The sequence below is a fragment of the Palaemon carinicauda genome, chromosome 34 (assembly GCF_036898095.1).
Source record: "Palaemon carinicauda isolate YSFRI2023 chromosome 34, ASM3689809v2, whole genome shotgun sequence".
NCBI lineage: Eukaryota > Metazoa > Arthropoda > Malacostraca > Decapoda > Palaemonidae > Palaemon > Palaemon carinicauda.
Genome location: NC_090758.1, coordinates 58,015,370 through 58,032,560, shown reverse-complemented (window position 1 = coordinate 58,032,560; position 17,191 = coordinate 58,015,370). Strand labels below are relative to the sequence as shown.

General features: G+C 31.6%; 1 protein-coding gene across 1 annotated transcript in view; it reads right to left on the bottom strand.

Annotated features, from left to right (window-relative positions):
- LOC137626957 (uncharacterized) overlaps nt 1–14,504 on the bottom strand; it is a 66,527-nt gene extending 52,023 nt beyond the window's left edge. The window contains exons 1-2 of the mRNA XM_068357940.1: nt 13,995–14,504; nt 11,172–11,331 (exon numbers count right to left, since the gene is read on the bottom strand). Of these exons, the coding sequence (XP_068214041.1) occupies nt 11,172–11,331; nt 13,995–14,504 (670 nt within the window). The remainder of the gene's footprint in view (nt 1–11,171; nt 11,332–13,994) is intronic.
- Between the last annotated feature and the right edge of the window lie 2,687 nt (nt 14,505–17,191).

The window sequence follows — 17,191 nt, the reverse complement described above, 5'->3', positions numbered from 1 at the left end:
TATACCCTTAAAGGGGTGTCCGAGGAGCGTACCTATCCAGGGTTAAGAATAACAGAGTGGATCCTGAAAGATTTTCAAAGAACCAGGGGGAGGAAGAGAAGACGATGGATTAATGTACTAAGGAAGTTTCCGGTCGTGGACTGACATAAAAAGATCATAATCAGACGCAAGTGGAAAGACTGGTATGAAGCCTTTTTTCTGCAGTGAACTGTTAACTGCTGCTGCTGCTTATGAGGATGATGATGATGGTGATGATGATGATGATGATGGTGATGATGATACATTCAACATGGGATGAAATACTTGTGGTAAATTTACTTCTATGATAATTAAATAAGTATTCTATTAGTTACTTTCTTCTTTGTATTAGTTACTTACAAAAATGATTTCTTTCAAGTCCTCTCTTAAATCTTAGACATTACCTTCAATGACTCCATTGAAAGAATGTATAGTTTTATTCTAATAATAACAGTTACCTATCGTTTTAATGTGAGAAATTGAAATGCATTCATCAAATCCATTTCAATATTATATACATTCAGATAATGGATCGTCATAGTAAATGGAATCAGTGTGCATTATTAGATATTAAATTGATAAGCTACATTGAAATAATTTTAGTCTCATAATTTCTCATCAAACCAATTTTAATGAAATCAGTATATGCGAATTTAAATCTTCGCTTGGTTATCTGGTTCTCAAAATTCCCATTTCAAAAATAACTTATTTCAACAAAAATGTAGTTACACATTTTCAATCCCACCAACTGCTTTCTATTTTCAGCCCTTTAGTAAACATACAATAACTGAAAAGTCTGATTAAAAGTAATTATTTCTATGCATTTCCATCCATTCTGTGAGTATACATACACTATTGTCTACTGTAGGTACTTAAGGGCTTCTTTTAACGTATATTAAACCAAGGAACAGCTTTACCAACATGCATATATTTACTAAGGAAATGATGATAAGGTTTATTTTATAACTAATTCACACCCTGGAACGCCCTTATCAACAAACACAAATTCGAGTGTAGGTGATGTAGGACAGTCGGTCAGACATTTGCGAAAAAAGAAAGAAATATGACAAATTTCTCTTCTCGATTTGTTCATGTTGATAACCCTGATGACATGAACATCAAAGTACAACATAGTCATACACCCTTTGGCTTCTAACTATTACTTCTTAAATGATTTGATTTTGTAATGAATATTGATATTTTCCATTCAAGGAAATTCCATTTGGCTTCGCTCTCATAACCTTGTCCCACCTCCCTCAACTCTGTTGATGATTCTTACGTTGGTCATTCATACAGTATCATGGCTCATTATCCATGTGTTCTGATGAAAAAATAAAATTTTAAGCATTTTTATTAGTAAACTCAGGTTACTTTCGATAGAATATGAAAAATTCACATGATTTTTTTGGATGGGAATTTCTATTTGAAAACTCGTATTTGTGATGACAATTCCATTGAGGAATTGTATCATGTGGCATTTGTTCTACTGCCTGTAACAGTTTTTAGTAAAGGATTTGTGATTTTTATGTTACATTTTACCTTTTGCAGTTATAATCAAATTGAAGTTAAGGTTTCTTTGATTTTGAATATAACTCCTTATAGTGATTACATCATTAATCACTGGAATCATCAGGGCTTTATCAATTAATCCTCTCCGAGTATCAATAGATACAGCTGGCGTTTGAATAAAGAGTCCAGTTAAACATAAGATTGCAGTAGATTTTGGTCACACTGGGGATAAATCTATGAATAATATATCACTTTAATAATACGGATCTGATTTGCGTATAGAAAATACACTGATTATGATAATATAAAATGATAGAAGTAATAATAGTAACAATTTTAAATTATAGTATTTCTAATGATAACAATAATGGTATTATATATATGATAAATGAATTATATTTTTAGGTTTTAATGATAACAGTAATGGTAATGATTATATAATAAATTGGTTATATATTATGTTTTAGTAGCTATGGAAGTTCCAAGGTGGAAATAAGCCTCTAAATGAAAAGAAGACTCGATATAGATATTTACAAGAAAGAGCGGAATTATTCAGGAATAAATAAAGTTATGGGATTTTTACTGTGAAGTTTAAACTACAATTCTTTGTGTTTTGATGTTACTATTTCTTTTATTATTATTTTGAAAATATGATTAAATTAGTTTATTTTACTTTGAATGACTGTAACTATCCGTTCTAATCAACAATTGTTTTTTAATGAATTATTAAGTGAAATAATTTTTTTTCTTTTATTTTCAAGTAAGTTTTCGTAATCTATTGTTGATGTTTAACGTAAGAAAAATAAAATAAACACATTAATTGCATCACTAGTAATACAATGGAAATATTCACTAAAATAGATACAAAGAAATTAAACTTCTAAAACATTTTGTGCTTAACCTGATGTTATATGGCTTGAATCTCAGAAAATGTTTATGTTTCGGGCTTCTCTCTCTCTCTCTCTCTCTCTCTCTCTCTCTCTCTCTCTCATAGAGGGTATGAAAAGGAAGAAAAAGAAGACAGCCAACACGTCACAAGATGTACGAAACAGATTCGCAACGTCTTCTGTCATGCAAAACTCAATTGTAGTTATTTGTTCTTAATGTGTATCATCTCTCTCTCTCTCTCTCTCTCTCTCTCTCTCTCTCTCTCTCTCTCTCTCTTATTGAGGAAATGCATGCAATAAACAGAGAGTGCCTTTGTTAAGTAGAATCGCAAGAAAAGGTTTGTTCCCAAAGAGTTGTTTGGGGCAACGATTCTTCTCGTCTCCGAAGATACTTCCTTAGATGTTTTAAGAGAAGAAATAGAGAGAGAGAGAGAGAGAGAGAGAGAGAGAGAGAGAGAGAGAGACAGAGAGAGAGAGAGAGAGAGGGGGGGGGGTTTGGGGGGGAATCAAACTAGATACGGTAATTAGAAAATGCATGAGGTAAAAGAAAAGAGAGCGAGAGATGATAGTCATTTCACACTTCTGAAAATAGCACATTATCCCAAGCATTGAGAGAGAGAGAGAGAGAGAGAGAGAGAGAGAGAGAGAGAGATTAGATGTTCTTAAGCATTCCTGCAATCGGATTTGTAACACCACTCTCTCTCATCTCTCTCTCTCTCTCTCTCTCTCTCTCTCTCTCTCTCTCTCGCTTCCTTCGGAGAAAACATCTCATTCATTAATATCGGCTTAATAAATGGTTCTTTTAAGCGACAATGCTTTTAATCTTCTTCGAAGATTCATCGTCTTCTGATACCTGATCAATTGGTTTGGGACCATCTGTTGTTGTTTTTACGAGAGAGAGAGAGAGAGAGAGGAGAGAGAGAGAGAGAGAGAGAGAGATAACGTTTCCACGTGTCTCTTATTGAAGAAACTCTTCACTGGTTGTCCAAAGAAAAGCCGATTTCACCCTGACTGAAGTCAAAGTCTTCGTCAGCATAGTTTCAAAGAAAGGCTCTCTTGATGTTTTTCAGTTCCAAAGTTATCCAGTTACTATTTTCATGGTAAAGAAATCAGCATCTAATTAAAGCAGAGATAAATAACTAAATCAGAGAAATTCTGATAGTTGAAAAATATAAGATATAGTGAAAAAAAAAAAACATAGTAAGAGAGATAATATACTCTTAGTTCTTGGATATGCTATTCATTTTTCTTGGTATCAAAGATTATTTCAATAGTTATTGAGTGTCTTTGTTTTTATGGTTAATATTGACAATATCTTATTTACAATATATTTAGGAATTAAAACGTTTCTACCGAGCTGTAATTGACAAACTTTTTAATTCTTCAATAAAAACGGGATTTTGGGCTAATGGAAGAATCACTGAATACAGAGATGGAATATTTTGTGTTATTTATGCGTTGGTATTTGTTGGTAAATCACCTCGTGCTAGAAGACGATAAAGGTTTTAGCATTAATACCAATTACCTGAAATATTACCATCAAAACTTCAATTTGTTTTTCATATATTACTTCATTATTTTTTTTTTTTTTTTTTAGTAAACATCAATGATTTTGTTAAAACCAAAAACTGAATATGTTCTTTTTTCCATAAGTTTCCTATTATTGACTCAAGTAATTAAAGATCTTGAGTTTTTTTTAATTTTTCTTAATTTTATCTTTCTAAATCTTTTGGCTATTGATGTTTAAGACTTTTCCTTTTTAATTCATAATTTTACAATAATTTATTCAAACAGACGACTAATTCAAGGCATTTGTTGAATGATTACTTTACGGAAAATCATTCTATCACAAATGATGCAAAATAAAATAGAAGAACAGAAATATAACTATTGCAAATTGCTTATCTGTTTGAACATAGTTTCTCCTCTATTTTTATTCCACGAATGAAATCTTTTTATTCTTATTTCTATATATATCTATTGCTCAATAAAGATACATATTTGAATCTTATTGATATTAACCTTCAAAATATCTAGGTTTATTCAGAGCAGTGATTGGAAGAGATTTTTATGACTTTGGAAACAGCATTGTATTTTAGGCCTTTGATAGTTTGATGTCAATATTGTGTTTGGAACTTCAAACAAATGTTAGCTTACGATCCTTTTATTATTATTGCCTGAATTCAGTGCTTTCCAATACCCAGTTCTTCTTTGTCCTCAAAACGAACATACATAATCAGATGCACGAATAATGTTAATAAATTAATAAAAGAAAATTATGAGCCAGGAAAACCGTTAGCAGTTTCTTAACTTCATATTAAGAAGGTATTATCAAAATATATTTCAAAGATAATGTAATCTAATTTTGGTGTTATCCTTTATACACTACTACTACTACCACTACTACTACTACTACTACTACTACTACTACTACTAATTCTGATACTAATAAGACTAGTGGTAGTTTTATAATGTATGCAGTTAATATTATTATTATTATTATTATTATTATTATTATTATTATTATTATTATTATTATTATTATTATTATTATTATTATTATTATTATTATTATTAGGCTGGTGATATAGATTTGAAGATCTATCGATGAAATTCTTATTCCTTAGTTTCTGACTATGTAATATTGAGATATCATTTCCTTTTGATCCGAACCCATCTAAATCTGTTTTCTTAGTTCTTAATATATCTGATAAAAATCAAAATTTTTTGGGCATTTTTTAATATTTCATTAAATTTTCTCTCCTGTCAATGGATGCAGAATCCAACTAAGTGCCATTTGCTGAAATTTAACCAAATTAAATTCATTTTAAGTTTAATATTTTCAACATTTATATATTCATTTATTGACTATTTATTCATTCATTTATTTAATTACTCATTTTTTTTTACTGGAATATTATGCCAGTGTAAATCATTGACATGGGTTGGAAGCCTTATGGTATATTTATCTAAATGATATATATTTAGACATTCAATTAGTTATCTGTTTCATTTGCTAGTTAATTACACAAAGGATTGTTTTTAAATCCTGTCTTAAATTATGGACATCTGCTTTAGTTACTCATTCAAAATAAACGTTACTTTTATTCGACAAAATAATGACGTTCAATGATTTCTACGTAGCAAAGGGAAATGCAATTATCTAAATGCATTGCAATAATATATTGTTCTAGTTAAGGATCGTCATAACAAAATGGAAATAATGTGCATTATCCTACATTAAACTTATCAGATGCATTAATATCTTTTTAATCTCTGCATTCCACATCAATTCTATTTGATGAGATCAGTATATGGAAATGTTTGAATCTTAATTTGGTCATCTGGTTTTCAACAACTTTCAATCCCATCAACTAATTTCTAATTTCAAATTACCTTTAAAGTCTCAAAATCTTTGTCAAAGTGACTATTTGTTTACTTTTAAAATAAATTCACTCTATTTCATTATCAATTAATATATTATATATTTCGTGTTTTTTCTCCAATGAAGCTCAGATTCCACATCATGTTGAATGTGTCAAGGAATTATTCATTTTGTGAGTTTACATTTCAGAATAAAATAAAAAACATGCAACATTGCTTTTATGTATTTAAGGGCTTCCTTTCACCCATATTAAATCAAGAACAACTTTACTGATTTACATTAATTACCCAAGGAAATGATGATAAGGTTTATCTTATAAGTAACTTACACTCAGGAACGCCCTTCTCAACAAATACAAATTCGCAGGAAGGCGACGCAGCACAGTCGATAGACGTGGGCGAAGGCACAGAAATATGACAGTTTTCCATTTTGTTATTCGATTTGTTAATGTTGATTACGCTGATGATAATAATATAAAATTACACCGTAGTCATACACATTTTGGCATATAACTGGTTTTCATTAAATTGTTTGAATCTGTGATGATCAATGTTATTCTCCACCAAAGAAAATTTAATTTGGCAGCGCTGTCCCAAACTCGGTCCACCATCCTTAACTATAAGGATGGTTGTTACCGGGGTCATTTGTATAGGGTTATGACTTATTATCCATATGATCTAAAGAAAAAAATAAATTTTAAACACTTTTATGAGTAAAATCGGGTTACTTCCCTTAATATAAGAGATAATTCACACGATTTTCTGATAAAAATATAATAAGGAAACTACAGTTGCATAATTTACCAATTCTCTAGCTCTACCTTCCTAAGATACTTTTCGTTTTTGGACCCACGTGCATGGCTGCCGTTTCGTGGAATTTCGTGTGCTACTGTAGAAATATTGTGACATCTGGCAACTGACTGTAGAATTTATTTCTACATCCACAGTCCTTCACTTGAAGCATGAATCAGTGCATGAATAGGAAGAAAAATATGAAAAAAAAAATAAGGGAAAATATGTTGATTTATATAAATTCATGAAAATAATGCTGAATACTTGAAATCAGTGTAACTTTAGTTTTTAATGTGACGTGGATAATTCCACGTCATGTAGAATAAAGATCTACATTTGAAATAAAGCTTAATTCCCCTTGCCACCAATCATGATGGGATAGAAAACGGAGGGAAATTTGACGTCATCAGCAGCTACGAGTTTATGGCAGCTCTGTGTGATGGCAACACTCAATATTCCACAGTGTTGTGAAGAAAAACTGCAGCACTGCCCACGTGGTCTTCAATTAATTGACTAAATTAGTTGGGTTAAGGTACCTCTGATGCCATCTGTTGGTGGTAAAGTAAAACTCTTTATGATTTAAGGGAGGGAGTAATGTAACTATTATGTTATTCTACCTACTTTTAACTAATAATTCATGTTATTCCATTGAACGAAATAATTATCTTCCGGTTTTGTAAAAAGGTAATTAAAATTAGTTAAAATAACTGTTTAATCACCTGATTTTTTATTTTAATTCTTTACATTTGGTATTTTGTCTCATATGCCCCCATACTCGGCCAGATAGTTTGATGAAGAAACATGTCTAGAAATTATTGTGAAATTGGCAATTTCCTAAGGAGAATTTAGTTTTGCTTAGGTAACAATGAGCCACAAGTTAAATTTTGTCAGTTTTATGGTAAAATTTTGCCCAGAAATAAAGTAATGAAAATCATAATGAGGGAATGGTGGGGGTAATTAGCAATTTGATACTTTACAGCTAACGCCATCTATTGGTCATGGAAATAAGCAGTGTGTGTGTGTGTGAAGATTTTTAATCCCTGCGTCCTGAAATCTTCCACGACGTTTTTTTTTTTTTTTTGTTAGGAAATAGCCTAGTTTACCTACTTGATGGGATTTGAAGATAATTTATACTTGTTACACTTATTTTATACAAGTGTCAATATTAATCTAACCCCTTTTTCATTTCGGTAAAGCTACATGTGCTGCCATATTTTGGCATGATGTAGAAAGACTCTGATTTTGTTCATGTTCGGAAAAGCGTGTGAATGCTAAAACCTACTTTAATTATTATTTACTTATAAATTAAAAATCTTAACTTGAGTGATACTATTATCCTTCTGATTTTCTTATAGTGAATATATATAGAATGCAGATAATATGAATAACTAAAAATATATAGAACAGATCCCAATATTCTACAAGATAAAAGATGAAACTCAAAATAAAAACTCCAGCTTTAACCCAAATTTATTATTGTTAATATTAAAGATTCGGTCTGATAATCATAAGCACATTTATTACTGAAATCAATCCTGTATTAAATATCTTGTTCGATTTACTGCATTCGAAATATAACCCATAATTATAACACAATCAAATGCTGTTGGTTATATATCACTTGCAGCTTCATTAGAATTGATCTTTATGCAATTCTCTCTCTCTCTCTCTCTCTCTCTCTCTCTCTCTCTCTCTCTCTCTCTCTCTCTCTCTCTCTCTCTCTCTCATGTCAATGTTTAAAATCAAAATATTTGTCATCAGAGTTTCACAGAAACCAACATTGAACTGACCTTTTGCAAATACTATTCATGAACAACGAAAGCTTCAATTTAGGGAAAGTAGATATAGGCCTATACAAATCACTCATGTATCATGAAAGCATCGAGCGCCTCACATGATATACACTCTAAGGATGCATACTCAGATCAATACTGCAATGGTGGGAGATGGGCATTTCATACATATGAATAATTAATATCAGGAAATTTGTATGATGTATGATTGAGCAAAAGATCTATTTATATCATTCGTGAATATCTGCTAACACCAAAATAAAACATCCAATATATAAGACATTCAATCATAACTTATAAATGCTTACTTCATGAAGACCCAATAGATGAATATACGATGCAATTCCAATCTTCTGCTCAGATATGAAAGGAATATTATCATCGATTTCAGAATGCAATTGAAGTCTAATTATTGGCAATAATGAATTAGAAAATGATTTCACAAATATATTTGGCAGGTTTGCCATGTTACAGAATCTCTTAATATCTGTGTCATTTATGCGTTTTCGGTCATTATGTTTTTCGTTTGATTAAATTTTGAGTAATTTTGCAAAAACTTAGGTTCACCTATGTATAACTAGATTTTATATCTTACTGTGGTATTGCTTAAATCCTAATCAGTATCTACAAACTATTTGTGAAAGTTTCAATGAAATTAAATGTAGCATGATGTGCCATGGAGAGGTATGATCCAAAAATTATTAGTCAGATAACTAGCTTTATTTAACAAAAAAGAAAGGTAGGCTATTTGTATTTCCCAAAGGGTCCCATAAATCTGGCAATTGCATGTGTACATTGAACGGCTTTAAACTTTTTGGTGAACCATATTTATAGCATATAAGCGGTTACAATCCTTCTGTCTCTGAAATCCTGTGATTGGAAATGCCTTGTTTATGGGACCAGTTACAAAATGGTTTCATCAACCAGGTGTTCAGGGTGAAGGCATCATTTCCCCCAAAGTAGAATGAAATGTGGGTACTGTCCTTATCATTTGGAAAAGATCCAGATTCTGTAGAGTGCAAAGTGTCTTCTTCAATGGCTTGCTTTAGAGGTGTAGACGTAATATAACCGCTGCATCTGAAGGGCTATCATTGTGGTTCATAAGAAAGTTTTTTGGATAGTTTGTCGTAATCAATATATTTTTGTAAATATGTCTTTATAAACATTGAAGACAAAACCGCTCTCTCTCTCTCTCTCTCTCTCTCTCTCTCTCTCTCTCTCTCTCTCTCTCTCTCTCTCTCTCTCTCTCTCTCTCTCTCTCTCTCTCTTCCAATGGCTCCTATGTATTGAAGTGTGTTGCCCGGGTATCTCTGGGCCTTCCATCCCCTTTATGAAATTGAAAGAGATATGAAATACCTTTGCACTTTATCACAATTCCTCTGGGAATTACAGGGACATTCAATGGCTGGAAATTTCCATTGGAAGACTCATATTTGAGATGACAATTCCAGTGATGAATTTGTATCATAGTGCATTTGTTCTACTGTCTATAGCAGTGTCTAATAAAAGATTTATGATTTTCATAATACATTTTACCCTTCGTAGTCATAAATACATTAAAGAACAGATTTCTATTATGTTGAATATAAATCTTTATAATGATTGCCCTACTATTCACTAAAATTATCAAGGCTTTATTAAGTAATTATCCAATATTACCAATAGATAGAGGAAACATCTGATTGAAGAGTGCAGTTAAACATGCAAATGGATTTACGTCCCACTGGTGCGAAAACTATGAATATATTACTTTAATCATGGGTGACCTAATTAGCGTATAAATATATAGAGATGATATAAAAATAATAATAGTAATAGTGGTAATGAATTTAATAAATAAATTAATTTAGACGCTTGAAAAAGAAAAGAGCCTTAAAATGAAAAAAAAAAATACTCTTTATAGATATATAGGTATTTCTTGGAAAGAGAGGAATTATTTCATGAAGTTTATGTTATGTGATTTATACTGTGAAATAAAGAACACAATTACTTAATCACATAATCACATGTTGTAAATATATTTTTCTTAATTATTATTCTAAAATAAGGATTACATTAATTAGTTTTACCTTAAATAACACTAACTCAACGAATGAGTTTAATCAAAGTATTTAGTGAAATATTCTTTATAGTGAAATATTTTTGCCTAATTAATTGTTGATGTTTTACCTCAAAGCCCTATTCAAATAAACACATTAATTATATCACTAAAAATAAAATGGAAATATTCACTGAAATAGAAAGGAAGAAATTACGCTTCTTGAACATTTTGTATTTAACTTTTTTTTAGCTTTTATTCAAAATAACAAGACACAATATTTATATTTTGCCAATAAGTTATTGAACACAAGAATTCCTTTGTGATAAGTTCTTCATTTTTTTCCTTATACAAAATTGACGCAAAACATCTCACAATTTAATCTTCCTCATTTGCAGTAAGCTTCTGCAAATGGCATATCCATATGCAATACACAATTAGAAATTAGAAGAAGTGTGTTTCTATCTTTTTTACATTTAGTTTTAATGCCTAACATCAATAATTTGATCTGTTCCTTACCTTCTACAAAACACAAAACCTCAAAATTACTCTTAAACCATTAAAATAAATTTTTAACTATTTTACAAAAAGGAAATATATGCAGTGTGTATTCTGTTCGGCCACAAAACTCACAATAATATTCAATGTTGACACAATCAAAGCCATGATATTTAAAAAGGGGTTAAGCCTATAAATACGCCGGCAGTTATCCAAGCAATTTCCGTCTCTTTACTCTTGTCAGTTTCTTACTTTTATTCTTTGTCCTTTTGAGTTTACCACCTTTGACTCTTACAACCAACTGCTGTTCCTTACCGCTATCTTCAGCAACTGCTGAATTATCTAAACAACCACTAGATGAATCGTCTTCTGAATCCGTTACTTCATCAATTACGTCTTCATTCACGCTTAACTGAGAAAAATTTTGAGAATCTATACCACTACCTACATCCTCTCCATGTACTTCAGCTATTACTATAGTTGTTTCCATCGTTTTTTCCTCTTGGCTGCCATTCCCCTGGAACGGTATGGTGGGTCGTTCGCGACCCCGAGCGTCAAAAAAAAAGAGGTTTTTCTCACGTGACTCACCCCCGTGACTAAATTTGTGGGTGATCGACCTGCAGTAGGTGTCTCGCCTACACGCTCTAGTAGTGTCCAGATGTGCATTGCTGTAGCTGTACTCCTTGCCTGATTTCTGAGACGCATCGGAGTCGAGCGCGACCGAGTTTACCCTTCTAAGGTAATTTGCATAATTATCAAAGTTATTACGTATTATGAAATTGTCGTAGAATGGTGCAACTTGTATAGGTTATCAGTTGTGGAAAGTCTTGGTGGATTGTTTGGCTACCAAGTGCATGATTTTTTTTTTAGTTAAAATGTCGTTCATCACCACGAGGACCATTTTACCGCGAGTGCCCCTTTTTCATTTTTTTTCATTTTTTTGCCAAGTCATTTTTCCGTAAGATATTGCCAAATAATGTCGTAAAACTTTTGCTTTTTTAGTGTTGGAAAGTGTGTCTAGATGATCTGGCTACCCATGTGTGACTTTGTTTTTGTCAGATACGACGTAGTTATTGGTATATTGGGTATTTAACTGCGGTTGCCCATTTCTGTTTTTTTTATATATTTGTAAAAATTTACTACGTAGTAAGGAATTGCCGTATATTATTGATTTTTTTTTTCATGTTTATGAGTTAGAAAGTGTGCCTTGATGATTGGGCTAACACGTGCATGTCTTTTTTTTATCTGAGATGCCGTATATTAGAATATAGGGCCTTTTACCGCGAGTGCCCCTTTTTAATTTTTTTTCATTTTTTTGCCAAGTAATTTTTCCGTAAGATATTGCCAAATAGTGTCGTAAAACTTTTGCTTTTTTAGTGTTGGAAAGTGTGTCTAGATGATCTGGCTACCCATGCGTGACTTTGTTTTTGTCAGATACGACGTAGTTATTGGTATATTGGGTATTTAACTGCGGTTGCCAATTTCTGTTTTTTTTCAATATTTGTAAAAATTTACTACGTAGTAAGGAATTGCCGTATATTATTGATTTTTTTAATGTTCATGTGTTAGAAAGTGTGCCTTGATGGTTGGGCTAACACGTGCATGTCTTTTTTTTTTTTATATGAGATGCCGTATATTAGAATGTTGGGCCTTTTACCGCGAGTGCCCCTTTTTATTTGTTTTGCATTTTTTTGCTTAGTCATGTTACCGTAAGGAATTGGCAAGTAGTGTCGCAAAACTTATATTTTTATAGTGTTGGAAAGTGTTTCTAGATGATCTGGCTACCCATGCCTATCTTTATTTTTAGCCAGATATGGCGTATATATAGGTACGTGTTCGATTTTCCTGCGATTGCCAGTTTTTCGTTTTTTCCCATTTCTTTCAAAATTACTACGTACTAAGGAACTATCACAGAGTAATGATTCCTCTAGATGTTTATTTGTCGGAAAATTTTGTTTACTTCTTTTTTGATTGAATATCATCAAATTTTTTTAGCTAAAATATTATATTGTTTTACATTTTTCTTTTTTTTCGATTTTATTTCCCTTCAAAAAATGTTTTTGGGGTCAAAATTTTAATTTTATAGTCGTAAAATAATCGACAATTATCCAGCAACCCACCATACAATTTTTATGCATATCCAAGAATAATCAGATTAGTAAATAACACCTTCAAATTGACATACCCTTCCTACATTTCAAGTGGCAGATTAGGGAGTCTGAGTAAGTGTGGTTGGCGGCCATTTTGTGGACATATCCGAAGCGTAAGTTGCCCTATCTATATATATTCTTGTTCCCTATAGAATTATTGATATTTTGGTATATTTTACCTGCATAAATATCATATTATATATTAAATATATGTATTTTTTTACGATTTTTCTAAGTACTCAAAAAATTACCTTTAGGTATGGCCCCTGATATAAATGTAATTTACAAAATAATGAATATTTTTTTTACATATTTCTATTTTAGGATAACATATGTTTATTCCCTAAAAAAATTAGCCACTTCCTATTTCATTTGGGTACCCAAAAAAATTCATGAAATTTGGACAAATTTTTTTGGCCAAAAAAAGTTACCCTTTTTTCTCATTTCAGATCTTCACCTCCATGGGTCTGACTTCATCCAAAATACATCAAGATGTGTCATAAACATTCAAGAATCAATTCCTAAAATGATTTGTGTATATATGTATAAACTTTTTTTTATGAATTTTTATGTAAGGTCTTTTATTTTTTCTACTTAATTTTTTAAAATATTTATAACAAGTAGTTTTTCTGCAGATGAGTAGTATTTATCTTTACAGTTGTTTTAAGCATTCATTGAAGTTTTTTTTTTGGTAAAAGAAAAAAGGAGGTTACTGCAACAACTGATTTTTCAACAATTTTTTTTAGCGTCGGGGTCGCGCTCGTCCGAGTATACCCTTAAAGGGGTGTCCGAGGTGCGTACCTATCCAGGGTTAACACTTCAATTATTTCTTCAACTTATTCCTCTTTCTTGTACTTCAGGCGTGGTTCTTCCTCTTCCCCTGGTTTTACCTCTTCAGCTTGTGTTTCTTTCGAAGTCATATTACCTGGAAGTTTACATACGTGCTGGCTATCTTGAGTTTTGTTTTCCGTTCCATGTCTCTGCGTTTTGTTTTCCGTTCCATGTTCCTACGTTCTGTTTTCCGTTCCATGTCCCTGCATTCTGCTATACGTTCCATGTCCCAGCGTTTTGTTTTCCGTTCCATGTCCCTGCATTCTGCTATACGTTCCATGTCCCAGCGTTTTGTTTTCCGTTCCATGTCCCTGAATTCTGCTATCCGTTCCATGTCCCAGCATTCTGTTTTCCGTTCCATGTCCCTGCATTCTGCTATCCGTTCCATGTCCCAGTGTTTTGTTTTCCGTTCCATGTCCCTGTGTTTTGTTATCCGATCCATGTCCTGCTGTTTTGTTTTCCATTCTATGTTCCTGCGTTTTGTTTTCCGTTCCATGTCCCTGCGTTTTGTTATCCGTTCCATGTCCCTGCGTTCTGTTGTCCATTCCATGTCCCTACGTTTTGTTTTCCGTTCCATGTCCCTGCATTTTGTTTTCCGTTCCATGTCCCTGTGTTTCTATTTTTCGTTCCATGTCCCTGCGTTCTGTGATCCGTTCCATGTCCCTGCGTTTTGTTTTTCATTCTATGTTCCTCCACGTTTTGTTTTCCGTTCCATGTCCCTGCGCTCTGTTATCTGTTCCATGTTCCTGCGTTTTGTTTTCCGTTCCGTGTTCCTCCGCGTTACTGGTGACTGAAACTTCCTCTCCATTACCTTCATTCACAGACGTTCCAGTTCCCCTACTTTCTTCTACATTAGGGGCCCTGTTCCGTTTAGCCTGAATCCTGGGAAAATTAATGCTGCTATTTATGTTTTTTTGGCCATCCAGTTCATAATAATAATAATAATAATAATAATAATAATAATAATAATGATAGTAAGAACAACAACAACAACAACAACAACAATAATAATCATGATAATAATAATAATAATAATAATAATAATAATAATAATAATGATAATAATAATAATTTTAATATCAATAATAATAATAATAATAATAATAATAATAATAATAATAATAATAATAATAATAATAATAACTGCACTCAGCCGCCATATGATCCTCCCTACCACATTTGTAGCATGTTTGTTTCTGTCCGCCATAGTATGAGACAACATTATGTACTTGGATATTCAGTTACGAAGGTATACTCGGCTTCCATTCCATCCTTGCTGTGCGAGTGCCATTTAACTATCCCTCTGCTTTCCCATGTGAGAACATGTTCCGCCTAATTCCAAAAACATTCCCATAATTCGAGAGAATACTTTCCAAAATGGCATTTTCTATATCAAAGGGAGAATAGCGAATCGATATATATGTACATTGTCTACTGAAGGTAATAATTCTGAATAGATTTCCCATTTCCAACATCAACATCTTTCTCGTCGCAGCTTTCACAAAAGGACTGGAAAGCGACATATTTACTAAATTTCAAGACAAATACTGTTTTATTTAATTGTCATTGTGATCAATTTCAATTTATCAAATACATCACAAACTTCACTATAGTCAGGGCTAAAAGAGAAAAGTAGCCCTATGGAGTCCTGTCTCCTAAGGGGTGGGGAATAACCACTCATCTTACGTCTGATAAGACGTATTTGTGGTGTCAACATCACACGAGGCAATGTTTTTCCCTTGGCTGTACGGCATCGGCATTTCCCATCTCATAAACTTTGCTTTTTAAAAACACTACAACACACCACACCAAAAATCCCTTGCCCGTTATATCAACTGTCACTTCATACACAATCTTTGGTAAAGTACCCTGAGCAAGCTGAAATGACGGAGCTCTGGAACTGCCGTCCGTTCACCTCGACGGTTCCGAAGCTATTCTCTGAGGGAACTGGATCAACTAGAATCATGAACCTTAAGTTTTTATTTTGATAAAACAAAAAATATTTTTTTTCAATAACTTCTACAATCGTTTTTATCTCTAACTATGGGTTGATGAATTGAGAATATGTGTTGAACTTTTTATAAACAAAAAGTTAAAATCCTATTTCTGTTTTTTTTTATTATATGTATATGTGTAATAGTAAAATTAAAAGATAAAAAGCGAAAAGCTAGATGTAAGTTGAACATATGAATTATATCAGTTAAACTAGAGAAACGATTTCTTTTTATTCATGTGTCAATTGTTAGAAGTTAGACAAAAAGAAATTTATTCATAGTAACCGGAGAAAACTTTTTTTGAATCTATCTGTTCTTGTAAATAAAAAATACAATAATAAACACACACTCACACACACACACACACACACACACACACACACACACACACACACATATATATATATATATATATATATATATATATATATATATATATATATATATATATATATATATATATATATATATATATTTATATATACAGAGAGAGAGAGAGAGAGAGAGAGAGAGAGAGAGAGAGAGAGAGAGAGAGAGATAAATTACACATCCAGCGGAAGGAAACTGTCTGGAACTGGTTATGAGAAAGTCTTGCTTGGGTCCTTTGTCTGAATGAAAAGACCTTTGTCTTTTCTGACCACAACATCACATCCAGGAGGATCCAATCTGGGTTCCTGGAATTTCGGATACATGGATTCCTCCTTTGGGAATTCCCAAATGGGGTAACATCTTTCTTTTATCAAATTATTCCTTTTTGAGATAAGGCGATAACTTGTATATTGTGTAATATAGTTTTTAAAGATATTTCGTGTAAAAAATAATAAAATCTTATATTGATAAATAATAATAAATATTATTATTATTATTATTATTATTATTATTATTATTATTATCATTATTATCATTATTATTATTATTATCATTATTATTATTATTATTATTATTATTATTATTATTATTATTATTATTATTATTATTATTATTATTATCATTATTATTTCAAAAATTATTTTTTAATCAATAGCATCAATTAAGCTTCAATTTTCATTAATAAACTACTTATCACCAGATATTGATATGAATAATTAATATAACAATTTTGAAATACAAATATCTTATGTCAACAATCAGTTTAGTCATAATTTTTATGAGATCAAAATAGTAAATAGTTTTTATTATTATCATTCACTGATAATTATTGTATAATTGTTAATTAAACACAGAAGTACATCTAAATAGCAGGTAGTATGATACATGTTTTCTTAATATAGTTCCCTTATCCTCTTTAATGACCGTT